This window comes from Melanerpes formicivorus, unplaced genomic scaffold (assembly GCF_026170545.1).
Source record: "Melanerpes formicivorus ecotype bairdi unplaced genomic scaffold, bMelFor1.0.p_v2 SCAF_84, whole genome shotgun sequence".
NCBI classification, from domain to species: Eukaryota; Metazoa; Chordata; class Aves; order Piciformes; family Picidae; genus Melanerpes; species Melanerpes formicivorus.
Genome location: NW_027142436.1, coordinates 2,175,758 through 2,203,658, shown reverse-complemented (window position 1 = coordinate 2,203,658; position 27,901 = coordinate 2,175,758). Strand labels below are relative to the sequence as shown.

At 48.2% G+C, this 27,901-nt stretch overlaps 1 protein-coding gene across 3 annotated transcripts in view; it reads right to left on the bottom strand.

Annotated features, from left to right (window-relative positions):
• SYT14 (synaptotagmin 14) overlaps positions 1 to 27,366 on the bottom strand; it is a 129,856-nt gene extending 102,490 nt beyond the window's left edge. For all 3 annotated transcript variants that reach the window (XM_068165114.1, XM_068165111.1, XM_068165112.1), the window contains exons 1-2: positions 27,283 to 27,366; positions 6,070 to 6,117 (exon numbers count right to left, since the gene is read on the bottom strand). In XM_068165114.1, coding sequence (XP_068021215.1) covers positions 6,070 to 6,117; positions 27,283 to 27,295 — 61 coding nt within the window. In that variant the 5' untranslated portion in view covers positions 27,296 to 27,366. The remainder of the gene's footprint in view (positions 1 to 6,069; positions 6,118 to 27,282) is intronic.
• Between the last annotated feature and the right edge of the window lie 535 nt (positions 27,367 to 27,901).

Genomic DNA, 27,901 nt, shown 5'->3' with positions numbered 1-27,901 from the left:
CCAAAACCCTCCACAGGGTCAAGAGCAGCCAAAGTGCCCCCCTCTAGACCCAGGCCTACTGCAGGCTTCAACAGGTCCAGTGGTGTAGCTGGAAATTCACTGCCAGCCAAGGCCAGGAGAAGACCTCTGCCCCACAAACCACAAATGATATGCACACCCCAAGACAGAGAAGAGAGAGGGAGAATTGGCTGTACACTCCCTTTAGAAAGGGGGATACAGGACAATGGAATAGAGTAACAGACTACAATATCCTGGGATGAGCTGCCCATCTCCCTGGTACTCTGTAGCCACTGGAGAACTTTTCTTTACAGTTGTACCAATTAACTCTTAATTTCCCTTAACCTGCAACAAGAACAAGTAAGATGGAACATCTCTCTTTACCATATTTGTTCCTTCACAGCAACAAGGCACTTGGAAGGATTATGAAAAAGATGAACAGTCAAGCACACCACTTGATGTCTCTAAGATGCTGGATGCCTATAACAACTCTACTTGCTTACACTAGCTATTTACTTCTAATCTTTCTTTCAGAGCTTTCATGACCTACAAGGAGTGTGTGACCTATGAAGAGCATCTGAGGAAGCTGGGTTGTTCAGTCTAGAGAGGAGGAGGCTGAGGGGAGACCTAATTGCTCTCTACAACTACCTGAATGGAGGTTGGAGAGAGGAGAGGGTCAGCCTCCTCTGCTCGATGACAAGTGACAGGACTAGAGGAAAGAGAATACATTTAGAATAGAATAAACCAAACCAGGTTGGAAGAGACCTTTAAGATCATTGTGTCCAGCCCATCAACCAATCCAACCCACCTAAACAACTAACCCATGACACCAAGCACCCCATCAAGTCTCTTCCTGAACACCTCCAGGGATGGTGACTCCACCACCTCCCCAGGCAGCCCATTCCAATGGGCAATCACTCTCTCTGTATAGAACTTCTTCCTAACATCCAACCTAAGCCTCCCCTGGTCCAGCCTGAGACTGTGTCCTCTTGTTCTGGTGCTGGCTGCCTGGGAGAAGAGACCAGCCTCTGCCTGGCTACAACCTCCCTTCAGGTAGTTGTAGAGAGCAATAAGGTCATCCCTGAGCCTCCTCTTCTCCAGGCTAAGCAACCCCAGCTCCCTCAGCCTCTCCTCACAGGGCTGTGTTCCAAACCCCTCAGCAACTTCGTTGCCCTTCTCTGGACTCACTCCAGCAAGTCAACCTCCTTCCTAAACTGAGGGGCCCAGAACTGGACACAGGACTCAAGGTGTGGCCTAACCAGTGCAGTGTACAGGGGCAGAATGACCTCCCTGCTCCTGCTGGCCACACTGTTCCTGATACAGGCCAGGATGCCATTGGCCCTTTTGGCTACCTGGGCACACTGCAGGCTCATGTTCAGCCTACCATCGACCAGTAGGTTACCAGCTGCAGCAGGGGAGGTTTAGGCTGGATATTTGGAATATTTTTTTTCATGGAAAGGGATATCAAACATTGGAACATTCTGCCCAGGGATAGTGGAGTGACCATCCCTGGGGCTGTTGAAGCAGCGTGTACCTGGTGCTTCAGGACAGGGTTTAAATATGACCCTTCAGTGCTGGGCTGAAGGTTGGAATGGATGATCTTCCAACCAAATATATTCTGTGGCTTCACACAGGCCCTCTAAGTATGTCACCTGGCAGAAAGCATCAGAAGCTTTCAGACAAATAGCAGATGCAGAATCATTTTGTCAACACTTCCTCAGAGCCTCCCAGATAGCATCTGATGAAAATGAGTGCATGAACTCTAGGAGTGCTAGGGTGTAAACTCCCAGCACCATAGTCACATGGGCATCAGTGAAAAAGGAGAAGGAACAGTGCAGACTTACCTAGCACCATACAAGAGTACAGAGAATTATCCATGTGTCACTGTGAATAATTAATTTGTCCATCAAACTTCCACAGTGAGCTCAGGGAACAAAAAAGTCTTGGCTTGCATGGCACAGCCAAGAGACGATGAAGAGGAAAAACTCTATGCCACAAAACTTTTCAACTGAGTACCCAGTGGCACTAAGGACAGAGCTGGAAGATCTGATTTGACCAGCTCCAGACTGCTGGCAGACAGGAATTCTCAGTCTGAAAAGGCCTTCCTATTTGGAGAAGATCAGTCAACAAGTACAAGTGCTGGGTGCTGCACTTTGGCCACAACAACCCCATGCAGAGCTACAGGCTGGGGTCGGAGTGGCTGGAGAGCTGCCAAACAGAGAGGGACCTGGGGGTGCTGATTGACAGCCGCCTAAACATGAGCCAGCAGTGTGCCCAGGTGGCCAAGAAGGCCAATGGAATCCTGGCCTGCATCAGGAATAGTGTGGCCAGCAGGAGCAAGGAAGTCATTGTGACCCTGTACTCTGCACTAGTTACGCCACACCTTGAGTCCTGTGTCCAGTTCTGGGCCCCTCAGTTTGGGAAGCACATCGAAACACTTGAATGTGTCCAGGGAAGGGCAACAAGGCTGGGGAGAGGCCTTGAGCACAGCCCTGTGAGGAGAGGCTGAGGGAGATGGGATTGTTTAGCTGGGAGAAGAGGAGGCTCAGGGGTGACCTCATTGCCCTCTACAACTACCTGAAAGGAGGTTGTAGCCAGGAAGGGGTTGGTCTCTTCTCTCTAGCAACCAGCACCAGAACAAGAGGACACAGTCTCAATCTGTGCCAGGGGAAGTTTAGGCTGGAGGTGAGGAGAAAGGTCTTCACAGGGAGAGTTGTTGGCCATTGGAATGTGCTGCCCAGGGAAGTGGTGGAGTCACCATCCCTGGAAGTGTTCAAGAGGGGATTGGATGTGGCACTTGGTGCCATGGTCTAGTCATGAGGTCTGTGGTGACAGGTTGGACTCCATGATCCTCGAGGTCTCTTCCAACCTTGGTGATACTGTGACACTGCGATAATATGGATCTTAAGCTCACACTCTGATCCTGGCAAACAAACAGGCCAAGACAACTAGCAAATAAAGTCATCCTTATGACCCAGGCCATGGGTCACAAAAACCCATCTTGAATGCACACCAGATGATGTAAAATCTTAAAGCAACCAGAGCAATCATGACTGGAGTAGAATCACAGAATACACTGAAGTTTGGCAGACAGCACCTTCTTTATATGTACAGCTGAAGCAGGAAGCGAGAGGAGGCCAGATACGAATGCATCCACTCCACACACAAGGAGAAATCTGTCAGTGACATGGCTGGGCACAAGGGTGCACAAGGTTAGAACAGACATGGAAACTCATACACAGGAAAAAGGAACCAAACATTTTGCAGGTATACATGATACTAAGAGAATACTTCTCTTTTAACCACACTTATCCCTAGGCTAATTTATAACCACTAGTGCTGAAACACAGGCTCTGAGCAACCGTGACAAATGGGCTTAGAACCTGACGTTCAAACACAACCTAAAACCTTAAAAAAACCCAATGCCTGTCTTTTCAACTTATCTTCCCAGCAATAACCTCCAAGAACACAGAATATGTTTTTCTTAAAACCATGACAGTAGCCTGAAACAAATAGGGACCTGCAAGAGCAATAGATTTTGAAACTTTGTCAGGAGGCTTCCTGAATTTCCAATGAGCTTCACAACCCAGAAAGAAAACCAGAGCCTATTACAGATGGAATTCAGAGGACTCTGTGTACCAACTTATTCATCAATGCAGTAAAGAAGTTTGTTGGTTTTTTTAAACAAAACATAGCAAAATAAAACAGAACACCCCATAGCCTTAAAGAGGAGAAAGGAACCTCCTTCCAAAAGGAGAAAGAAGTAATAAAAAAGCACACTTTACAAGGAGAACATTGGTTTTGATTACCATACTTTCAAATCACACACACTGTTATTTTAGTAGGTATTTGGAAAAGGTGACTTGTGGCCATAAAGCTATTTGGTGATGGGTGACCACTAGATGGATAAGGAACTGGCTTGATGGCTGCACCCAAAGAGTGGCTGTCAATGGCTCCATGTCCCAGTGGAGGCCAGGGACAAGCAGAGTCCCTCAGGGATCAGTCCTGGGAACAGGCTTGTTCAGCATCTCTGTTGGTGCCATGGACAGTGGCATTGAGTGCACCCTCAGCAGATTTGCTGATGACACCAAGCTGTGTGGTGCAGCAGACAGGCTGCAGGGAAGGGAGGCCACCCAGAGGGACCTGGACAGGCTGGAGAGGTGGGCACAAGCCAACCTCATGAGGTCCAACAAGACCAAGGGCAGGGTCCTGCAGCTGGGTGGAGGCAATCCCAGGCACAAATCCAGGCTGGGCAGGGACTGGCTGGAAAGCAGCCCTGAGGAGAGAGACTTGGGGGTGCTGGTGGAGGAGAAGCTCAACAGAAGCTCTCTATGTGCACTTGCAGCCCAGAAAGCCAATCAGATCCTGGGTTGCATCAGGAGAAGTGTGGCCAGCAGGGCAAGGGAGGTGATTCCCCCCTCTCTGCTCAGCTCTGGGGAGACCCCACCTGGAGTAAGGCCTCCAGTTCTGGAGCCCCTATTACAAGAAGGATGTGGAGGTGCTGGAAGGTGTCCAGAGAAGGGCCACGAGGATGATCAGAGGGCTGGAGCACCTCTGCTGTGAGGACAGACTGAAGGAGTTGGGGCTGTTCAGTCTGGAGAAGAGAAGGCTCCCAGGTGACCCCATTGTGGCCTTCCAGTATCTGAAGGGGGCTACAGGAAGGCTGGGGAGGGACTGCTCAGGATCTCAGGTAGTGATAGGACTAGGGGGAATGGAATGAAGCTGGAGGTGGAGAGATTCAGGCTGGAGGTGAGGAGGAAGTTCTTCCCCATGAGAGTGGTGAAGCCCTGGAATGGGTTGTCCAGGGAGGTGGTTGAGGCCCTGTCCCTGGAGGTGTTTAAGCCCAGGCTGGATGAGGCTGTGGCCAGGCTGATGTAGTGTGGGGTGTCCCTGCCCATGGCAGGGGGGTTGGAACTAGATGATCCTTGTGGTCCCTTCCAACCCTGACTGATACTATGATACTACAATTTTCATGATAACCAGTGGTTAGAAGATATTAAGTTAATGGGTTTGTTTAATTACTAAACCCTTCAAGTGAATGCAACTGGCCTCTAGTGAGAGGCCAACAAAATTATCCCTTCCAAGTATGATGTGCTTTGACAATTCTGCTGATCCAGTCTAACACTTCATTGTTGTCAGTTTTGCAACTCCCATCCTCTCCCACCACATTTTTTTTTTCCAAGTGACTTAAACTCTTCTGACCAAACTGTGAGACAATCCCAGAAACCAATCCCTGAAGAAACTATTTACATTTTATTAGCTTTCAGGTCAGAACACAGAGATTCAACAACAATGCCACGGAAAGGAACATAGAGCTGGCAATATGGACAGGAAACAGAACCAAATCTAATCACTCTATCAGCCAAGCAGTTCTGTCAAACCAAAACTTTGAGTCACTAGCTCAGCTTTCAGTATTCAGTAACCTATTCAGTATTCCTAAGGTTGGAAGAGACCTCAAAGATCATCGAGTCCAACCTGTCACCACAGACCTCATGACTAGAGTAGGGAGGACACTACTGCCCACTGCAGGCTTGAACTCACGACCTTCCCATTAAGGCTCTGACGCTTTAAACCTATACAAGTCCTCTCTTGAGCACAGCTTTGTTTCATGCTCTGCCAATTACTGGTTTCATTACTGATGCAGTTGCTTTCAATGAAGTTTGATGTGTTAGGATCCCAGCTGAAAACGCAGGATTGCCAGTCCATTAGATCAGTTTAAAATACCCTCACACCTCTCTATTACTACTAAAACCCACCCAAATCATCCTACAAATATCTGGACAGGGCAAACACCAAAGTTTTCTGTTGGTTCCTGTGACATCTCAACATTAACAAATTCCATGTAACTCAGTGAATATTCCCTGTGAAATATCTAGTTTTACTTTGGAACTTATAGTTTCTTTCACTCTTCTTCCTCCCTCCCCCCATCAATAGTGTTGGCACCAAAATATTTTGCCACACAAGGATGCAACACTAAGATCTACAAAATATTACTCTGTAAGATTAGGGGGCAGATTTCTCAGCAATACTGCTCATACACTAAGAAGTTCCATTGCACAAATCACTGCTTACCTTTTCTGATGCAGATGAGCTCATGTACACCGCAAGTTCGTTCTCCACCTAGGTGGAAATAACCAGAAAACAGTTACAAATAAAATGTATTTGGCTTCTTGATCTAGTTTTAATAACAAAACACAGTCTGGATACCTTCCTCTCCCAACGCCAAGAATACAGCAAATACACATTAGATGGGTGACCACTGGATGGATAAGGAAGTGGCTTGATGGCTGCACCCAAAGAGTGGCTGTCAATGGCTCCATGTCCCAGTGGAGGCCAGGGACAAGCAGAGTCCCTCAGGGATCAGTCCTCGGACCAGGCTTGTTCAACATCTTTGTGGGTGCCATGGACAGTGGCACTGAGTGCACCCTCAGCAAGTTTGCTGATGACACCAAGCTGTGTGGTGCAGCAGACAGCTGCAGGGAAGGGAGGCCATCCAGAGGGACCTGGACAGGCTGGAGAGGTGGGCACAAGCCAACCTCATGAAGTTCAATAAGAGCAAGTGCATCTGGGTCGTGGCAATCCCAGGCACAAATCCAGGCTGGGCAGGGACTGGCTGGAAAGCAGCCCTGAGGAGAGAGACTTGGGGGTGCTGGTGGACAAGAAGCTCAACAGGAGCTCTCAGTGTGCACTTGGCAGCCCAGGAAGCCAATCAGATCCTGGGCTGCATCAGGAGAAGTGTGGCCAGCAGGTCGAGGGAGGTGATTCTCCGCCTCTACTCAGCTCTGGTGAGACCCCACCTGGAGTACTGTGTCCAGTTCTGGAGCCCCTATTCCAAGAGGGATGTGGAGGTGCTGGAAGGTGTCCAGAGAAGGGCCACAAGGATGAGCAGAGGGCTGGAGCACCTCTCCTGTGAGGACAGACTGAAGGAGTTGGGGCTGTTCAGTCTGCAGAAGAGAAGGCTCTAAGGTGACCTCATTGTGGCCTTCCAGTATCTGAAGGGGGCCTACAGGAAGGCTGGGGAAGGACTTCTCAGGATCTCAGGCAGTGATAGGACTAGGGGGAATGGAATGAAGCTGGAGGTGGGGAGATTCAGGCTGGAGGTGAGGAGGAGGTTCTTCCCCATGAGAGTGCTGAAGCCCTGGAATGGGTTGTCCAGGGAGGTGGTCGAGGCCCCGTCCCTGGAGGTGTTTAAGCCCAGGCTGGCTGAGGCTCTGGCCAGCCTGATCTAGTGTGAGGTGTCCCTGCCCATGGCAGGGTGTTTGGAATTAGATGATCCTTGTGGTCCCTTCCAACCCTGAATGATACTATGATACTATGATCACCAGCAGCAGAATTACACACATAAGATAAATCACCTGTGGATCCCAGCCATCACTTAAAGTTACTCTCTCCTCCACTGGCATCTTAAACCCTTTTATCTCAGTCGGGAGAGTGCTAGAGGTTACATTTCTGTATCTCTCTGGCCACAAGAAATCCACACATTTTCCATACCATAGTCTGACCCTATACATACACCACAGATAAACTCTCCGCACCAAATATTTACCCAGGTAATCCAGAATCATACCCAAACAATATCTGTAAACCAGAGCCCCCAAAATTGAAAAGAATAAACGCTCTAATATCCACAGCACCTTCACGTTTGCTAATCCCGCTATAAAACAATAAACCAGTAAAACAGTAAAGCAATAAATTAAGCTAATTATCCGCCCCACGTTGGGCGCCATGAAAAAAAATGTCGAGGGTTGGGGGAAGGCCACAAGCCTTCTCCCCCCCCCCCCCGTAAAGTTAAGGGAAGAAAGTTGAAAGGAAAGAAAACACACAGCTGGATTAGCAAAGGATTGTGTGCTGTATTTACAAGAGGGTTAGGGAATGCAGGTTTAGATACAGAATTTACAGTATCTACAATATATACAGAAATATACAACAAAGTAACACAGGAATGAGATTCCCCTCCTCCACCAGGAGGAAGGGTTTCCCCCTGTACCCCCTTCTCTCCCCTTTTTCCCCAAAGCGGGTTAGAAAGAGAGAAAAAGGAATAACTGTTAATCAAAAGCAGAATACAGTTAAAGCAAATGTGTTAGTAGAGGCCTTATCTTTTTCAAGGTCAGTCTGGCCGAAAGCCCAGAAGCTGCAAGCCATAGAAGGAGGGGGAGAAAGACTGAGACTAGTCCCACTGGGAATCAAAACTTAAGGCAGTGCTTCTGCTTCTCCACCAATGAAATTAGTTTAGACCTGTCTTGTTTATAAAACATTCGGCCATGGTGTCCCTTTGTTAAAGGCACAGCCTCAAACGGTCACGCTTCTTTATAAGGCCTACAGACAATGTAAAAGAAAAAGCTGCAAAACCCATGTAATTTCATCAAAATGCAGAAGGCTGACAGAACAAGCTTTCAATTTATACGTGATGTCTTTGGGAGAAAACAAATGTAGCCTTGGCTTAATGTCGCTAATGATGGCGCAGCCTGAAGAGGTTTGCAGGGAGTTTATATAGATAAAATGATAAATGCAAGCAAATTATCTGAAGCCAACTAATACTTCACAAGCATAAAAGATAATTGCATGTTTTGAAGGAACAAAACAGACAGTCCCAGAAAAATCACAAAACATCAATTCCATATGCAGCTATCATTGCTGGCCTTCAAACATTTCACAGCACGCTAAAACAAGCTTTGAACAACATGATTCTTCCTCTCTCAAAAATGTGGAAACACATTATAGAGCACTTGTTACTTTGATTCATTTCATAATCAATTCTCTTCTCTCTAGCAGCCAGCACTAGAACAAGAGGACACAGTCTCAAGCTGCACCAGGGGAAGTTTAGGCTGGAGGTGAGGAGAAAGTTCTTCACTGAGAGAGTTGTTGGCCATTGGAATGTGCTGCCCAGGGAGGTGGTGGAGTCACCATCCCTGGAGGTGTTCAAGAGGGGATTGGATGTGGCACTTGGTGCCATGGTCTAGTCTTGAGGTCTGTGGTGACAGGTTGGACTCGATGATCTTTGAGGTCTCTTCCAATCTTAGTGATATTGTGATACTGTGATATAGCAAAGGATATTATGACATAATATCAACTAATATTTTAAACTCATAACTGATATCACTAAGAGAGGCTACTGTAAAAGTTGTAACAAGATGCTATATTTGTAGTAAATTTACATTATATTAGAGGGGGCAAAAAGGATAAAAGGGACCAAACACATGGAGTAAAACATAATTCTTCTAAAAATGAATTAAACTGAAAAGAAACCTCATTTTAGGTCAACATACTTTTTTCTCATATTCAGTAACACAAAATGTGTGCCCCAAAGAGACCCTGGAATGGGAATTCAAGTATCAATGAGCCTGAGGACCTAAAGAGTGTTGTAGTCATCACTACAGCTGTAACAGCAATATAATAACTCCCTCATTTTGGTGCATTCTAGGAGCTGGATAATTTTGTTTCCATTCAGAAAACATGTTAGAAGGAAAACACAACAACAAATAAGTAAAAAACCAATATTAACCTGGTTTCATGACAAGAAGGCATCTTTTGAAAGCACACTTTGGGAGGAGACTGCGATCTTCTTTAAAGTCATTGCAATCACCTTCAAGGTACAAAAGAGAAACTAAAAGAGGGATTGAAACTCTGTTTTCTCCAATAAAAACCCAGATGTGAAGAAAGAATAAAAATCACAGGGGAAAAAAAACATTATGCAGACGCTAGACAGTTAAAAATAAGGGATTTACCTAGGAAGGACTGAGAGAAGAATACTGAGCACCATTAGGTTTTAATTACATACTGCCTTTAGTAAAATCAGCCAGCTTGGAATAGAATAGAATTAACCAGGTTGGAAAAGACCTTCCAGATCATCAAGTCCAACCTATCACCCAACACCATCTGATCAACTAAACCATGGCACCAAGCACCCCATCCAGGCTCTTCTTAAACACAAGGTGACCTAATTGTGGCCTTCCAGCATCTGAAGGGGGCCTAAAGGAAGGCTGGGGAGGGACTGCTCAGGATCTCAGGTAGTGATAGAACTAGGGGGAATGGAATGAAGTTGGAGGTGGGGAGATTCAGGCTGGAGGGGAGGAGGAAGTTCTTCCCCATGAGAGTGGTGAATCCCTGGAAGAGGTTGTCCAGGGAGGTGGTTGGGGCCCTGTCTCTGGAGGTGTTTAAGCCCAGGCTGGATGAGGCTCTGGCCAGCCTGATCTAGGGTGGGGTGTCCCTGCCCATGGCAGGGGGGTTGGAACTAGATGATCCTTGTGGTCCCTTCCAACCCTGACTGATACTATGATACTATGATACCTCCAGTGATGGTGACTCCACCACCGCCCTGGGCAGCACATTCCAATGGCCAATCTCTCTTTCTGTGAGGACCCTCCTCCTAACCTCCAACCTGAACCTCCCCTGGTGCAGCCTGAGACTGTGTCCTCTTGTTCTGCTGGTGGTTGCCAGGGAGAAGAGACCAACCCCCACCTGGCTACAACCTCCCTTCAGGTAGTTGTAGCCAGCAATAACCTCATTGTGAAGTACTGATCTTAAGTTCGGATTTTGCATTATTACCCATTGTTTTCTAAGTTAATGTAGTTATTTTCAATTGTTTAGATGCTAATATTTGAGGGTTTCCCACTAAATAAAGCCTTAACATTAATCCTCAAGTTATTTTTACTAGCTTACATTCAGGATTTTTTTTTCCCTTTTGATTTCACTGAAAATGCTGAATGAGCTTTCTTATTAACTAAGGGATTAATCTACAGCTTTTGGATAGAACTCAAGTTAATAAAAATACAGTATCGCAGTATCACCAAGGACCTCAAAGATCATCAGTCCAACCTGTCACCACAGACCTCATGACTAAACCATGGCACCAAGTGCCACATCCTCTTGAATACCTCCAGGGATGGTGACTCCACCACCTGCCTGGGCAGCACATTCCAATGGCCAACAACTCTCTCAGTGAAGAACTTTCTCCTCACCTCCAGCCTAAACTTCCCCTGGCGCAGCTTGAGACTGTGTCCTCTTGTTCTGGTGCTGGGTGCCTGGGAGAAGAGACCAACCCCTTCCTGGCTACGACCACCTTTCAGGGAGTTGTAGAGGGCAATGAGGTCTCCCCTGAGCCTCCTCTTCTCCAGGCTAAACAACCCCAGCTCCCTCAGCCTCTCCTCACAGGGCTGTGCTCAAGGCCTCTCCCCAGCCTCATTGCCCTTCTCTGGACACCTTCAAGTGTCTCAATGTCCTTCCTAAACTGAGGGGCCCAGAACTAGACACAGGACTCAAGGTGTGGCCTAACCAATGCAGAGTACAATACATCAAGCCACCAACATTTTGAAAATGAAGTTGAAGAAAGTATATTCTGTATTTTAACTTATCCAGTACATTGCACACAGTAAATATTATCCTCAAGTGACCCAGGCAGATTCTTCTTTTCCTTAGCACTTTTCCAAACTGTAGAGCTAACACACTATTGACACCCTTGTTTTGACTCACAGATTAACAAATGAACACAAGTTTTTCTGCCTTACCAACTCCCAAGAAGTCTCTCAGCTTGGAATAACCTTGTCATGGAAGGAAACTAAACTGAAAATGTGTAAACATTTTGCACAGCAGCAAGATGTCAGCTGCTAGCTTAGTGTTTCGTTCTGCAAAGCCTGGCTGTCTGTCAGCTGGCCCACAGATCCCAAAGGTTCGGTGGTATGACCCTCCCAAGTGTAAGGGGGGTTTAAATGTTACTGTAATATAATTGATTTTAATATAGCTTACTATACTCTTATAGCTAATCAAAATTTGTTTGAATCTGATATAAATTACTATTAATTGAATCTGATATAAATTACTATTAATTCAATTTCACCTTGAGAATGAACACAATCTCCTATTAGCCACTTCAAGTTTTAAGTGAATTTACCCACTGTTTGCACTTCGTCCTTATAGTCAGTCAGGACTGACACTCATTGCCTTATGTACTTTCTCTGTTCACCTTGAAGAATGTCTCTCTATTTCTTACATCATCCCATAGAGCCAAAGACGGAGAGAAGAGAGAGAGAGAAGAGAAGAGAAGAGAAGAGAAGAGAAGAGAAGAGAAGAGAAGAGAAGAGAAGAGAAGAGAAGAGAAGAGAAGAGAAGAGAAGAGAAGAGAAGAGAAGAGAAGAGAAGAGAAGAGAAGAGAAGAGAAGAGAAGAGAAGAGAAGAGAAGAGAAGAGAAGAGAAGAGAAGAGAAGAGAAGAGAAGAGAAGAAGAGAAGAGAAGAGAAGGAAGAAGAGAAGAGAAGAGAAGAGAAGAGAAGAGAAGAGAAGAGAAGAGAAGAGAAGAGAAGAGAAGAGAAGAGAAGAGAAGAGAAAGAAGAGAAGAGAAAGAGAAGAGAGAAGAGAAGAGAAGAGAAGAGAAGAGAAGAGAGGAAGAGAAGAGAAGAGAAGAGAAGAGAAGAGAAGAGAAGAGAAGAGAAGAGAGAGAGAGAAGAGAAGAGAAGAGAAGAGAAGAGAAGAGAAGAGAAGAGAAGAGAAGAGAAGAGAAGAGAAGAGAAGAGAAGAGAAGAGAAGAGAAGAGAAGAGAAGAGACGAGACGAGACCAGGTCTGGAAGAGACCTTCAAGATCATCGTGTCCAACCTATTATCCAACACCACCTAAACAACTACACCATGGCACCAAGCACCCCCATCAAGTCTCCTCCTGAACACCTCCAGGGATGGTGACTCCACCACCTCCTCAAGCAGCCCATTCCAATGGGCAATCACTCCCTCTGTGTAAAACGTCCTCCTAACATCCAGCCTAAACCTCCCCTGGTGCAGCCTGAGACTTTGTCCTCTTGTTCTGGTGCTGGCTGCCTGGGAGAAGCGACCAACCTCTGCCTGCCTACAGCCTCCCATAAGGTAGTTGTAGAGAGCAATGGACATGGAGGCATGGGCATGGGCATGGGCATGGAGGACAGCTTCTTATCCCAGGTGCTGCGAGAGCCTACCAGGGGCAAGGCTATGCTTGACCTCCTCTTCACCAACAGGGAAGGACTGGTGGGTGATGTGGTGGTTGGAGGGTGTTTGGGGTCCAGTGACCACGAGATAATTGAATTCTCGGTTTTTGGTCAAGCCAAGAGGGGCGGCAAGAAGACCTCCACTCTGGACTTCCGGAGGGCAGACTTTGGGTTACTCAAGGAACTAATTCAGAGGGTTCCTTGGGATAAAGTCCTTAAAAACAAAGGGGTCCAGGAGAGCTGGACCTACTTCAATGAAGAATTGTTGAATGCTCAGGGACAGGCTGTGCCAATGTGCCAGAAGATGAGCCGCCGGGGCAGACGGCCAGCCTGGATGGTTCATGAACTTTTAATGGAACTGAGGGAAAAAAAGAGGGTGTATCACCTTTGGAAGCGAGGGGAGGCAACCCACAGAATGTTTAAGGATGTTGCTAGGTCTTGTAGGAAGAGAATTAGGGAGGCAAAAGCACACTTGGAACTTAAACTGGCCTCTACTGTGAAGGACAACAAAAAGTCCTTCTATAAATACATTAATAGTAAGAGGAAGGGGAAGGAAAACCTCCACTCCTTGGTGGATACGGAGGGGAACATTGTAACCAAGGATAAGGAAAAGGCAGAGATACTTAACACCTTCTTTGCCTCAATTTTTACTAGAAGGGCAGAACGTCTTCCTGACAGCTGGTCTGCAGAGCTAGCAGAAGGAGCCAGGGAGCTGCACAGTTTCCCTATGTTCCATGAGGCGGTAGTTGGAACTCTCCTTAGCAGCTTGGATCCCCACAAGTCCATGGGACCAGATGGGATTCATCCTAGGGTGCTGAGAGAGCTGGCAGATGAGCTGGCCAAGCCACTCTCCATAATTTTCCAGCAGTCCTGGCTCACTGGCCAGGTCCCAGAGGACTGGAAGCTGGCCCAACGTGGTGCCCATCCATAAGAAGGGCCGGTTGGATGAGCCAGGGAATTACAGGCCTGTCAGCCTGACCTCAGTGCCAGGCAAGATCATGGAAACAGGTCATCCTGAGTTCAATAACACAACACTTACAGGATGGCCAAGGGATCAGGCCCAGCCAGCATGGATTTAGGAAGGGCAGGTCCTGCCTGACCAACCTGATCTCCTTCTATGATCAGGTGACCCGCCTGGTGGATGTGGGGAGGCCTGTTGATGTAGTCTACCTGGACCTCAGCAAGGCCTTTGACACCGTCCCCCATAGCAAACTGCTGGCCAAGCTGTCAGCCCATGGCTTGGACGGGAGCACACTGCGATGGGTTAGGAACTGGCTGGAGGGCCGAGCCCAGAGAGTGGTGGTGAATGGTGCCACAGCCAGCTGGCAACCAGGCACTAGTGGTGTGCCCCAAGGATCAGTGCTGGGCCCTGTGCTCTTTAACATCTTTATTGATGATCTGGATGAGGGCATTGAGTCCATCATCAGTAAATTTGCTGACGACACCAAGCTGGGGGCAAGAGTTGATCTGCTGGAGGGTAGAGAGGCTCTGCAGAGAGACCTGGACAGGCTGGGCAGATGGGCAGAATCCAACGGCATGAGATTTAACACATCCAAATGCCGGGTTCTGCACATTGGCCACAACAACCCCATGCAGTGCTACAGGCTGGGGTCAGAGTGGCTAGAGAGCAGCCAGGCAGAGGGGGATCTGGGGGTGCTGGTTGATGGTAGGCTTAACATGAGCCTGCAGTGTGCCCAGGCAGCCAAGAGGGCCAATGGCATCCTGGCCTGCATCAAGAACAGTGTGGCCAGCAGGAGCAGGGAGGTCATTCTGCCCCTGTACACTGCACTGGTTAGGCCACACCTCGAGTCCTGTGTCCAGTTCTGGGCCCCTCAGTTTAGGAAGGAGGTTGTCTTGCTGGAATGAGTCCAGAGAAGAGCAACAAAGTTGGTGAGGGGTTTGGAACACAAGCCCTATGAGGAGAGGCTGAGGGAGCTGGGGCTGCTTAGCCTGGAGAAGAGGAGACTTAGGGGTGATCTTATCACTCTCTACAACTACCTGAAGGGAGGTTGTAGACAGGCTGATGATGGTCTCTTCTCCCAGGCACCCAGTACCAGAACAAGAGGACACAGTCTCAAGCTGCGCCAGGGGAGGTTCAGGTTGGATGTTAGGAAGAAGTTCTATACAGAGAGAGTGATTGCCCATTGGAATGGGTTGCCCGGGGAGGTGGTGGAGTCACCGTCATTGAAGGTGTTCAGAAGGAGACTTGACGGGGTGCTTGGTGCCATCGGTTAGCTGTTTGGGTGGGTTGGATTGGTTGATGGGTTGGACACGATGATCTTGAAGGTCTCTTCCAACCTGGTTTGGTTTATTCTAATAAAGGTTTATTCAATAAGGTCACCCCCAAGTCTCCTCTTCTCCAGGCTAAGCAACCCCAGCTCCCTCAGTCTCTCATCACAGGGCTGTGTTCCAAACCCCTCACCAAATTTGTTGCCCTTCTCTGGACACCTTCCAGCAACTCAACCTCCTTCCTAAAATGAGGGGCCCAGAACTGGGCACATGTCTCAAGGTGTGGCCTAAGCAGTGCAGTGTACAGGGGCAGAATGACCTCCCTGCTCCTGCTGGCCACACTGTTCCTCATGCCATTGGCCCTCCTGGCTGCCTGGGCACACTGCAGCCTCATGTTCAGCCTACCATCAACCAGCACCCCCAGGTCCCTCTCTGCCTGGCTGCTCTCCAGCCACTCTGATCCCAGCCTGTAGCACTGCATGGGGTTGCTGTGGCCAATGTGCAGAACCTGGCACTTGGATGTGTTCAATCTCCTGCCCTTGGACTCTGCCCATCTGTCCGGCCTGTCGAGGTCCCTCTGCAGAGCCTCTCTACCCTCCAGCAGATCAACTCCTGCCCCCAGCTTGGTGTCCTCAGCAAATTTACTGATGATGGACTCAATGCCCTCACCCAGATCATCAACAAAGATGTTAAAGAGCACAGGGCCCAGCACTGATCCCTGGGGCACACCACTAGTGCCTGGTTGCCAGCTGGCTGTGGTACCATTCACCACCACTCTCTGGGCTCGGCCCTCCAGCCAGTTCCTAACCCATCACAGTGTGCTCCCATCCAAGCCATGGATGCCCCCTTCAGATTTCCCCAGATCACACAACCATGCTTTCTAAGCCCCTCCTCACGTGCCACATACTCCAGTCTCCCACCAGCTAAGTGGCACTCTGCTGGAGCCTCCTTGGTTTCTGTCTCTGTCATACTGGGTTACCACAGCTGGATACAGGTCAGAGGCACATGGCTGGTCCATGTTTAACTTGCTTTTCACCAGGCCCCTCAGGCTCTTCTGTGCAAAGGTGCTCCTGGCCAATGTGCCCGCAGCTGGCAGTGCTGCACAGGATTGGACTTTTCATCTATCCTTGCTAATTCCTTGCCATTCCCTTCAGCCCATTCTTTCAGCCTGCTGAGCACTTGCCAGACAGAAGCCTTACAGCTCCTTATCCGCTCCCCTATCTGGCATCACCCCTTATGAACTGTTCCCCCATCCAGCATTACCCACAAACTCAGCAAGGATGCATTCCATCCCTGCAACAAGCATGTCACAGAGTCTTAGTTCTAGTTTCAGTGCTGTGGTGTGTATAAAATGCATCATTCTTCAGCAACAACACCACATTAGTAGCTGAAGCAGAACATTACAGAGTATCACAGAAGTCTTTGTTATCTGGTCTAAGTTTTGGGACACATTTTTACATGATAAATTACTTCCCTGCTGAGTATTGAATTCTAATTAGCATTTTTGTAAGCCTGGACTACTTCCAACAAACACTCACTTAACATTTTATTCAGCTATGGACAACTATTGACAAATCCATAAAACCCCCATGCAAAGTGGCCATGCCCTGCAGGCTGAGGGGCACGGTGTTGTGATAAATGGAATGATAATTCCTGTCAATTAGATGATGTTGATTAAAGCAAAAGCAGGAGCATGAATAGAATAGAACAGACCAGGTTGGAAGAGACCTTCAAGATCATCGTGTCCAACCTATCATCCAACACCACCTAAACAACTAACCCATGGCATCAAGCACCACATCAAGTCTCCTCCTGAACACCTCCAGTGATGGTGACTCCACCACCTCCCCAGGCAGCCCATTCCAATGGGCAATCACTCTCTCTGTGTAAAACTTCCTCCTGACCTCCAGCCTAAACCTTCCCTGGTGCAGCCTGAGACTGTGTCCTCTTGTTCTGGTGCTGGTTGCCTGGGAGAAGAGACAAACCTCTGCCTGTCTACAGCCTCCCATAAGGTAGTTGTAGAGAGCAATAAGGTCTCCCCTGAGTCTCCTCTTCTCCAGGCTAAGCAACCCCAGCTACCTCAGCTTCTCCTCACAGGGCTGTGTTCCAAGCCCCTCACCAAATTTGTTGCCCTTCTCTGGACTCATTCCAGCAAGTCAACCTCCTTCCTAAACTGAGGGCCCCAGAACTGGACACAGGACTCGAGGTGTGGCCTAACCAGTGCAGTGTACAGGGGCACAATGACCTCCCTGTTCCTGCTGGCAACACTGTTCCTGATGCAGGCCAGGATGCCATTGGCCTTCTTGGACACCTGGGCACACTGCTGGCTCATGTTCAGCCTACCATCGACCAGTACCCCCAGGTCCCTCTCTGCCTGGCTGCTCTCCAGCCACTCTGACCCCAGCCTGTAGCACTGCAAGGGGTTGCCGTGGAGTTTTATCCTATCACAACAAGTCCTTGTAAAAAGTCCCTTCCCAGCTCTCTTGCAGGCCCCCTCCCACGTACTGGAAGGTTACTATAAGGTCTCTCCAGAGCTTTCTTTTCTCCAGGCTGAACAGCCTCAACTGTCATAGTTACTCAAGAAACTGTGAGAAAAAAACATACTCAAAGAAATAGTATCAGCTGGTGGATTTCGGGTATTTCACCTAAAAGTAAGTTTGTAATACAAAGGGAATTTATTACAAAGGATTTCCATTTCAAAAAATCCCAGCTAGTAGGAAAACTTATTTTAGACCACAAAAAACAACTCAAAAGCCCCAAACCTGTAGATGTTTATTAATTAGCATCAAGAAGAGGAGGCTCAGGGGAGACCTTATTGCTGTCTACAACTACTTGAAGGGTGGCTGTAGCCAGGTGGGGGTTGGTCTCTTCTCCCAGGCAATCAGCACCAGAACAAGAGGACACAGTCTCAAGCTGTGCCAGGGGAGGGTTAAGCTGGAGGTGAGGAGAAAGTTCTTCACAGAGAGAGTTGTTGGCCATTGGAATGTGCTGCCCAGGGAGGTGGTGGAGTCTCCATCCCTGGAGGTGTTCAAGAGGGGATTGGACGTGGCACTTGAAGCCATGGTCTAGTAGTCATGAGGTGTTTGGTGGCAGGTTGGACTTGATGGTCTTTGAGGTCTTTTCCAACCTTATTGATTCTATGATTCTCTAAGTGCACTAAGCCTACCACTCTCCAAACTGAAGACTGTGCACTTCTATAGAATGTGACCTATTAGTTCCCTCAGTGCTCATTTGTTCTTACAATTAACATTCAAAACCATGACAAAGTTTCTCCATTTTATTCTAGAGATAGACTTACACAGCAATCAGAAAACATCTCCCTCATCCAGGAGTTAAATACTCTAAAACTTGGAAGTGCAAGGATTAAATGCTGACTTGAAATTCACTTGAGTCCCCAGGTGCACATTTAGTTCTGTATACAACGTAGGACCTTTGCCTCATGCAATGCCAAACCTGACAATATTCAGGAAAAAGCCTGAGTGTATCAGCTGTGGATCCCTTGCACCTTCCATTATACTAGATAGAAGAAGTAGAAGTGGATCAGGCTGGGAATAAGGTGAAGAGAAAATACAACCTGATGGTTAAAGCAGCTGAAAGTTCTCTGGAAGACAGTAAGACTCCTTCCTTTCTTCTAGATCTCCTGTATTTTGATATTCTGGGCCCCTCAGTTTAGGAAGGACATTGAGACACTTGAACATGTCCAGAGAAGGGCAACAAGGCTGGGGAGAGGCCTTGAGCACAGCCCTGTGAGGAGAGGCTGAGGGAGCTGGGGTTGCTTAGCCTGGAGAAGAGGAGGCTCAGGGGTGACCTCATTGTCCACTACAACTACCTGAAGGGTGGTTCTAGCCAAGTGGGGGTTGGTCTCTTCTCCCAGGCAACCAGCACCAGAACAAGAGGACACAGTCTCAAGCTGCACCAGGGGAGGTTTAGACTCAAGGTGAGGAGAAAGTTCTTCACAAGCGAGTTGTTTGTCATTGGAATGTGCTGCCCAGGGAGGTGGTGGAGTCCCCATCCCTGGAGGTGTTCAAGAGGGGATTGGATGTGGCACTTGGTGCCATGGTCTAGTCATGAGGTCTGTGGTGACAGGTTGGACTCCATGATCTTTGAGGTCTCTTCCAACCTTAATGATACTGTGATACTGTTTTTAATCAGGCAGCAACTGTATGTTTGCTCTCCTGCATGCTCATCTTGGATACCAAGAGTTTCAACTTGCCAAAGTGCTAAGCCTTAAAAATGAACAAAATGAAGAATTTCCCTCTGAACACATCCATTTCTCATACATCAAGAGCGACAGTTTGATCACAGCCCACAGGGAGGTGGTTCAAAAGAAGTCTGTGGAGTGCTAAGGTTAAGTTTATTTTGTGTTTTCCCTTTTTCCCCCTTTTTTCCTAATTTTACAAATGTCATTCACTCTAATATCTAAAAGAAGACAAAGACCTAACTTTATTTTGGTAGATCCAGAACGCTACCATGATGCTGGTGTAATAAATCCATCCAGGAACTTGGCAATTTTGCACCTGGCACAAGGTTTTACTGTCTTCAGCCATCCTTACAGTGGCAATGCAAGAAATTAAGAGCAGGTAACACTCCCTGGAGAGCTTCCACGACAGACTGTAAGACAACATCAAAAGATTCTGTGTGGGTGATCAGATCTGATACCCTGACATTTGATCCAGCACACACTTAACAAATGTGCTTCAAAGTGGGCCTAAGCACAAAACACAGCTTCTCACATTTAGGCTTTATTGAACACTGCTGCTGCTGCCCTGCCCTGGCTGCACCAGCTGGGATTCAAAAGCACACTGTCAATTCAAGTCAGCACTAGTGTGAGGACATTTGGTGCCATGGTCTAGTCATGGGGTCTGTGTTTATAGGTTGGACTCGATGATCCTCGAGGTCTCTTCCAACCTTAGTTATACTGTGATACATTTATGTCATCTTACACCCTTCTAGTACAGGCTGCAATGACACCTGAATATCCCAGGGAACTTGGAAGACAAGATAAAACTCTTCCCTAGGCCAGATTCAACCTATGAGCCACACAGCCACTATGGCCCTACCTAAGCACTGTACACAGATCACTTCTCCTTTGTCTCCTAGCCTGGATTCTGGAAATTTGCAACTAGTGGTAGCTCTCATGTAAGCAGTTACAAAGCAAGGTTTGAAATCTTCTCTCTTCTTACATTTGTAAAGAAAAAGGCTCATGCAGTACTTTTTGCCCTGTTTCCCAAGGAAATTAGGGTTATATAATTAAATAGTTAGCTCCCTGCCCCATCCACTTAAAAACCCACTAGCTAACTTATGCCAAAATTGACAGACAAGTTTAAGAACTTACTGGTTTTAGGATTCTATGTTCCACTGAAAAAAAACCCCAGCAGTTAAACAGAACACAAACCACATCAAACCCAGGGACTGCCAACGAGCCAGTAAATCCCTACCCAGCACACAGCTGCCTGCTACCAACCAAAGAGCTGTCTGTGAGGAAAGAGAAGGAGGACAATCTTATCAGAAACATCAGGGAGCTTGGGACATTTGAGAGACACTCAAGAGGATGCAGAGACAAAATGGAAGGTATTCAAATGCCTAGATACTTGACAAGGACCTCATGACGCTACATCAGGAAGGGTGAGTGTTAACACTGGTAGGATCACATGGGAAGTCACAGTATCACAGTATATCACAGTATATCACAGTATAACCAAGACTGGAAGAGACCTTGAGGATCATTGAGTCCAACCTATCACCGCAGACCTCATGACTAGACCATGGCACCAAGTGCCACGTCCAATCCCCTCTTGAACACCTCCAGGGATGGGGACTCCACCACCTCCCTGGGCAGCACATTCCAATGGCTAACAGCTCTCTCAGTGAAGAACTTTCTCCTCACCTTCAGCCTAAACTTCCCCTGGTGCAGCTTGAGACTGTGTCCTCTTGTTCTGGTGCTGGTTGCCTGGGAGAAGAGACCAACCCCTTCCTGGCTACAACCACCTTTCAGGTAGTTGTAGAGAGCAATGAGGTTTCCCCTGAGCCTCCTCTTCTCCAGGCTAAGCAACCCCAGCTCCCTCAGCCTCTCCTCACAGGGCTGTGCTCAAGGCCTCTCCCCAGCCTTGTTGCCCTTCTCTGGACACATTCAAGTGTCTCAATGTCCTTCCTAAACTGAGGGGCCCAGAACTGGACACAGGACTCAAGGTGTGGCCGAACCAATGCAGAGCACAGGGCACAATGACTTCCCTGCTCCTGCTGGCCACACTATTCCTAATGCAGGCCAGGACACCATTGGCCTTCTTGGCCACCTGGGCACACTGCTGGCTCATGTTCAGGCAGCTGTCAATCAGCACCCCCAGGTCCCTCTCTGTTTGGGAGCTCTCCAGCCACTCTGACCCCAGCCTGAAAGTCACGTTCCTCAGTCTTACTACTCTAACAACAGACAATGCATCACCCTGCAATTCTTTCTTCTGTACAAGATTCCTTTTATCTGGATAGCTAATGATTTTCTATAATACTACTCCTCAATTCTTAATGCTGAACTCCTCACAGTGGAAATCATAGGAAAGAATCTAAAATAAAAAATAAATTGAGTCTGAAAAGGCTCTTCTCGAAAGGTATTGCCCTCCTGGAGAAACTCACACTGTTGTACAGCCTATACCACATTATACCATATTCAGGTGCAGCCCTAAAACTGGAGTAAGTCTATTCATGAGGGTGTGCAAGATCCCAGGCAGCCAGTAGCAGAACAAGAGGACACAGTCTCAGGTTGCGCCAGGGGAGGTTTAGGAATGTTAGGAAGAAGTTGACTTGCTGGAAGGTGTCCAGAGAAGGGCAACAAAGTTGGTGAGGGGTTTGGAACACAGCCCTGTGAGGAGAGGCTGAGGGAGCTGGGGTTGCTTAGCCTGGAGAAGAGGAGACTCAGGGGAGACCTTCTTGCTGTCTACAACTACCTGAAGGGGGGTTGTAGACAGGCAGAGATTGGTCTCTTCTCCCAGGCAGCCAGCACCAGAACAAGAGGGCACAGTCTCAGGCTGTGCCAGGGGAGGTTTAGGCTGGAGGTCAGGAGGAAGTTCTACACAGAGAGAGTGATTGCCCATTGGAATGGGCTGCCTGGGGAGGTGGTGGAGTCACCATCACTGGAGGTGTTCAGGAGGAGACTTGACAGGGTGCTTGGTGCCATGGTTTAGTTGTTTAGGTGGGTTGGATTGGTTGATGGGTTGGACACGATGATCTTGAAGGTCTCTTCCAACCTGGTTCATCATCATCATTATTATTATTATTATTATTATTATTATTATTATTATTATTATTACTACTATTATTATTATATGCCATTCTGCCTTAGGCTACAAAGCATCGTGCTACGACCTTTACATTTCTCTTCCCTCCATGCAACTGCAGTGTGATTTCCAATGCCAGCTCCTCAGCCAGATCTCAATTCAAGGTAACTAAGACAGGCATCAAAGTTATGCTACTGCTCAAAAGGGAAAAAGCAGCATAAAGAAACCAAATTAATGCTGCCATGAGGACTGTTAGCACAGCAGTGCTGAAGGATTCTCAGAAGGGACTCCTCAACTGTCTGTCCTTCCAGTCCCAGCAAACTGTCACAAAAGCCCAGACCGAGGCTGCTGAAAGAGAGAAGAGCTTAATTTCAAAGTGCTTACCAGTCTGGTCTTACAAATGCTTTGAGTTTGGGCTAACTCTCTTGCATATTTGCTATTGTCCCCATTCTCTCCCTATTAGACTAATTTAACCTTTCCCTATGAAAACGTGGAACTATTAAGCAATAAATAACTCTGCATTTTAAAACAGAGCTCCTACTTATTAATACCTTCATTTTGGAAGGAAAAACTACAGTAATAAGAACTGTAAATAAAAGCTTTTCATTTCATTTGAGACAAAATTTTTCCAACTGCATTACCCGCTGCTGCTTCCTACCAAACCTGAGATTGCCTGACCTATGCAAGCTATAACCCAATGCCTTTATAGAGAAATTAAAAGGAGCATGGTTTAACAAATCAACTTTCAAAAGAAAAAGATGTCATTGTGACTGCAACAGCTAAATAGGGCTTTGAATCTGGTCACAGGAAGAATACTTGTCTGTTAGCAAATCATAACACAAATAAGTGACAAAGCATCGGCACTGACCCAATGACCATGGCCATCAGTCACAGCCAAAGGCTCTGTTAAGGTCCGGAGACACAGTTCTTTTAGAACATTCCCGTGTTGTGAAATTAGATGCACAAACGAGGCCAAAGTATCAACAGCTAGACTATTTATTACATAAACAAAGTGGAAATAAGAAGGGGAGAGGGAGAAAATGGAGAGGGAGAGAGAGGGGGAGAAGAGGGAAGGAATTAGAAGGAGAAAGTCGGAAAGAGATTATATTACCAATGGTCAGGGGTGGTGAGAGTCCAAGCTGCGTTGTGCTGCCCCGTGATGTTATAGTGCCGTCTTCTCTCTTCTGTTTCTCTCTACAAACCAGTAGTTGCTCCAGTCTTTTATACAGCTTTTAGTCCTTAGGTATGTATTCAAATATTGTCCCTCAGGAATTCCAGTGGCAGGAAATAATCCCTAGGTTCTGTGTATTGCTGTGTGTTTGGGCAAGATTTTTGGATGGGGGGGGGGGGAGAGAATCTCCGTCTCCCCCGTCTACAAGCCCCCCACATTCCTTCACCCTGCCCAGGGTACTTGATGGGTGGAGATTGTCTTGCCCTGAAGGCGTGAATGGCTGGGACATTGTTGTAGGCCAGCTGTGGCCCAGTGAGCAATGTTATCTTTGCACCTTCCAAGAGTCCTTAGTGGCTCTGCCCAATACATATTGTCTGGGCAAGCAGCAAGTGATTTTATCTTTGTTGAGTACACCGAGAGAGACAAACTTATTAGTCTCTCACAGGCTCCCAGGTTTTCTTCAGAGAAAAAAAAAAAAAACAACTTCACAAAAGCTTTGGGTTTTAGCATTAGAAATTAGAATAGAATAGAATAGAATAGAATAGAATAGAATAGAATAGAATAGAATAGAATAGAATAGAATAGAATAGAATAGACCAGGTTGGAAGAGACCTTCAAGATCATCGTGTCCAACCTATCATCCAACACCACCTAATCAACTAACCCATGCAACCAAGCACCCTGTCAAGTCTCCTCTTGAACACCTCAGAGTGATGGCGATTCCACCACCTCCCCTGGCAGCCCATTCCAGTGGGCAATCACTCTCTCTGTGTAAAACTTCCTCCTGATTATGTAAATTATGTAAACTGATATGCCAATGAAGTGACACAAGAAATGAGAGTCACAGGTTTTTAAAGACAGCCAAAAGCATTTAATGCTTTGCAACTAATAAATCCCATTTTAGAATCATAGCATCAATAAGGTTGGAAAAGACCTCAAAGATCATCAAGTCCAACCTGTCACCCAAGACCTCATGACTACTAAACCATGGCACCTTTTAATCTGAGCTTTTGAATGTGTGCACTCCACATACAGCTGTGCATGTCCTGCTGTAATGGGGTTTTGAACTACAGATTCGTTTTGAATCTTGCTCATCTCCCGTGCCTTTACCAACAAAAAATTGTAAACATCCAAAGAAAATAATGAGGACAATGACAGTGTCTTTAAAAGTGAGCAGAGTATTTTCTCTCCTTCCTTAAAACACATTTACAAATGACTTGTATTTTGACACTTTAGACTAAAAATCCTCTGCTTTGATCCTGACTTTAAGAGTTAGCATTCACAGAAATCAAAGCTGCATTTTTAAACATTGGGGGCCAAGAAATATTCCTGCTGAACGGGAAAGGCAAGGGACTGTTGCACAACAAGGAGTGCAAGAACACCAAGATGAGGAATAAAAGTTGCAACACCCGCTAACAAAGCTACAGCAATCGGCTGTTTGGTTGAACGCAAAGAGGATCCTGCATCCCTACTACAGACTACAGCAGGAAAACACATTGCATCCTCAGTCTTCAGAAAGAGCACTGAACCAAAGCCTGACATCACTTTCATGACTGGCTGTCCTTTTATCCCACTTCACATTTAACCATAAACTATACTCTCAAGAGCTGCAGGCTCGTTTTGGCAGTTCCACTGAAGTGTCCACAAGACAGTTGGGCTATGTCTAAAGTCACAGCATCACAGTATCACTAAGGTTGGAGGAGACCTCAAAGATCATCAAGTCCAACCTGTCACCACAGACCTCATGACTAGACCATGGCACCAAGTGCCACATCCAATCCCCTCTTGAACACCTCCAGGGATGGGGACTCCACCACCTCCCTGGGAAGCACATCCCAATGACGAATGACTCTCTCGGTGAAGAACTTTCTCCTCACCTCCAGCCTAAACTTCCCCTGGTGCAGCTTGAGACTGTGCCCTCTTGTTCTGGTGCTGATTGCTAGAGAGAAGAGACCAACCCCCACCTGGCTACAACCACCTTTCAGGTAGTTGTAGAGAGCAATGAGGTCACCCCTGAGCCTCCTCTTCTCCAGGCTAAGCAACCCCAGCTGCCTCAGCCTCTCCTCACAGGGCTGTGCTCAAGGTCTCTCCCCAGCCTTGGTGCCCTTCTCTGGACCTAACGAAGTGTTGTGCTTTTCACAAAAGCTGGATTGCTTTATTCATTCATGACTATTTGCTTTAACTTTTAAGAAGTGAAACTGTAAATTCTCTGAATATTTTCAGATCTAACATTCCACCAGATTTCCAGGATGATGCAGCCTAAAATGAGAACAGAGACAGACTCTGAAGGGATGATAATTAGTATTTTTTTCTGAACTTGAATTATGCAGAAAGTGCAGGTCCATCAGAAATGGTAATATTAAGAAGGCTCAACAGCACAAAAGAACCTAGCCAACTTAAAGCTGGTCAACTTAGACTCCCAGTCTGCCTAGATTACAAGATAGGGTGAACACACAGCTTTGCCTGCACAGTGAAACTTCTGCCTAACAGAGGCCTGAATTACCGATTCAAGGAAACTGACAGCCCTGAAGCATCCCACACGTGAAACAAACAGGAACAGTTTGTTTTCCCCCTCCCTCACTGTTTTCATAGACTCTTCACGTTATAACAACAGATGCTTTCAGAGAGAAACACTGCAGTCAAGGTAGCATCATACCTTGGGACCTTCTTGTGTTGGAAATAAAGTTCTGGCATTATTTATTGTTTCTGCAAAGGTTTCTTAACCAGCTGTAACATCACTCCCAAAACAGAGAGTGACGGTTTCAAAACAGAGCTCAGAAGCCTTGCCTTTTATGATGACCATCTCCCCACAAACCCAACAAGTGTCTAGTACACCTCACTCCTTTGTTGTCGTTATCAAGTGATGACTAGAAAGATCTGCGGACACAGCTTCTGCACAGCCTGGGAGGTCTGAGCCGCTGGGCAACCGGCAGGGAGAGCCTCCCTCGCCGGGGGAACGGGCTCTCGGAGACTTCGGGGCCAGGAGAGACAATTACTTTTAAAGCACTTGGCAAAGTCTCTCCGGGGAGGACAGATAAGGCGGAGCACACTGACATTTACAAGCAGGAGACACCCCCTCGCTCCAGCAGTCTCGGACCCGGCGGCGGGCAGAGGCGGCACAGCCCCGGCCGCTAAGCCGGCCCGGGGGGAGCTGCTCGCCCCCACCGCCCCGACAGAGCAAGGGCGGCTCACGGCACGGAGGGGCTGCCTTCGACCTCCTCTGGTCCCCTCCGCGGCGCACGCCCGGCATCCCTGGAGCAGGCGGAGGCGGGAGAGGAAGGATGCCGGCCACCGTGCCAGGGATTAATTACCGCTGCCCGGCTGCCAGGCACGGAGACGGGAGGCACGGGGCAGTGACGCTCGGCTCTCCCCCACCAACGAAACCCCCTCCGTCGCAGCCCCCTCCGCGGGGCCGTGCTAGGGGGTGGAGGGAAGCGGGGGGGAGAGAGGAGAGCAGACGCCCCGCTGCCACCTTCCTCAGCCCGGCTCCGGGCGCAGCCGGGCGGGGGTGCCGCTCGGTTTCGGTGTGCCCCCACCTCCCGCGGCGGTGGGAGCCCTCCCCACCCGGAGCCACCGCCCCCCTCCCTGTACCCGGGGGAGGAGAGGGAGAGGAGGGGGTTGGGGGAGGGGAGCGATCAGGGGCGAGAGGAGCCGGTTATTGGCCTACTTACCATCAATCGCCATGATCCCCGGGGTGGGCCGTACCAAGTGGAGCGCACGCAGGAGAGGCGCTGGCAAGCGCCGCGGCTGCCAGACGGGAGAGCCGCGCGGGGCCGGGCCGGGGCGGGGCGGGCCGGGGAGGGGAGTGGGAGGGGCCGGGCCAGCGGAGCGTGCCGGGGCGCGTGACTCCTCCCCCCCCACCACCGCCGCCGCCAACGCCCAGCGAGCGCGGGCGCGCGCGCTCCAGCGGGAGGGGTTTGGCCCATGAGTCGGGCGCGCTCCCGCCCACAGCGGGCTGCAGACCCCCACCCAGCCCCGCCCTGCCCCGCCCTGCCCCGGCGCGACCTCAGCCTCGCCGGCGGCCCGGGTTGGCGGAAAGAGCTCCTCGCTTTCCATCATTCTTTTTTGTGGGTTTGCTTCCCAAAGCTACTGAGCCGAAGGGAAAACAAAGCTGTGAAAGCGCCAGCGTCAGGCAGGCTGTGGTTCTACTAACATCTCCCGAACTTTGCGTGCCCAGGACCTGCGGTCCAGTGTGCACAGCTGCCCCGTGTTCACACAGCTGCAGATGCCCTGAGTGCTTCTACACCCCGGTGAAAACGGTCGTAGTTTTGTGAAGTAAATCAGCTGACA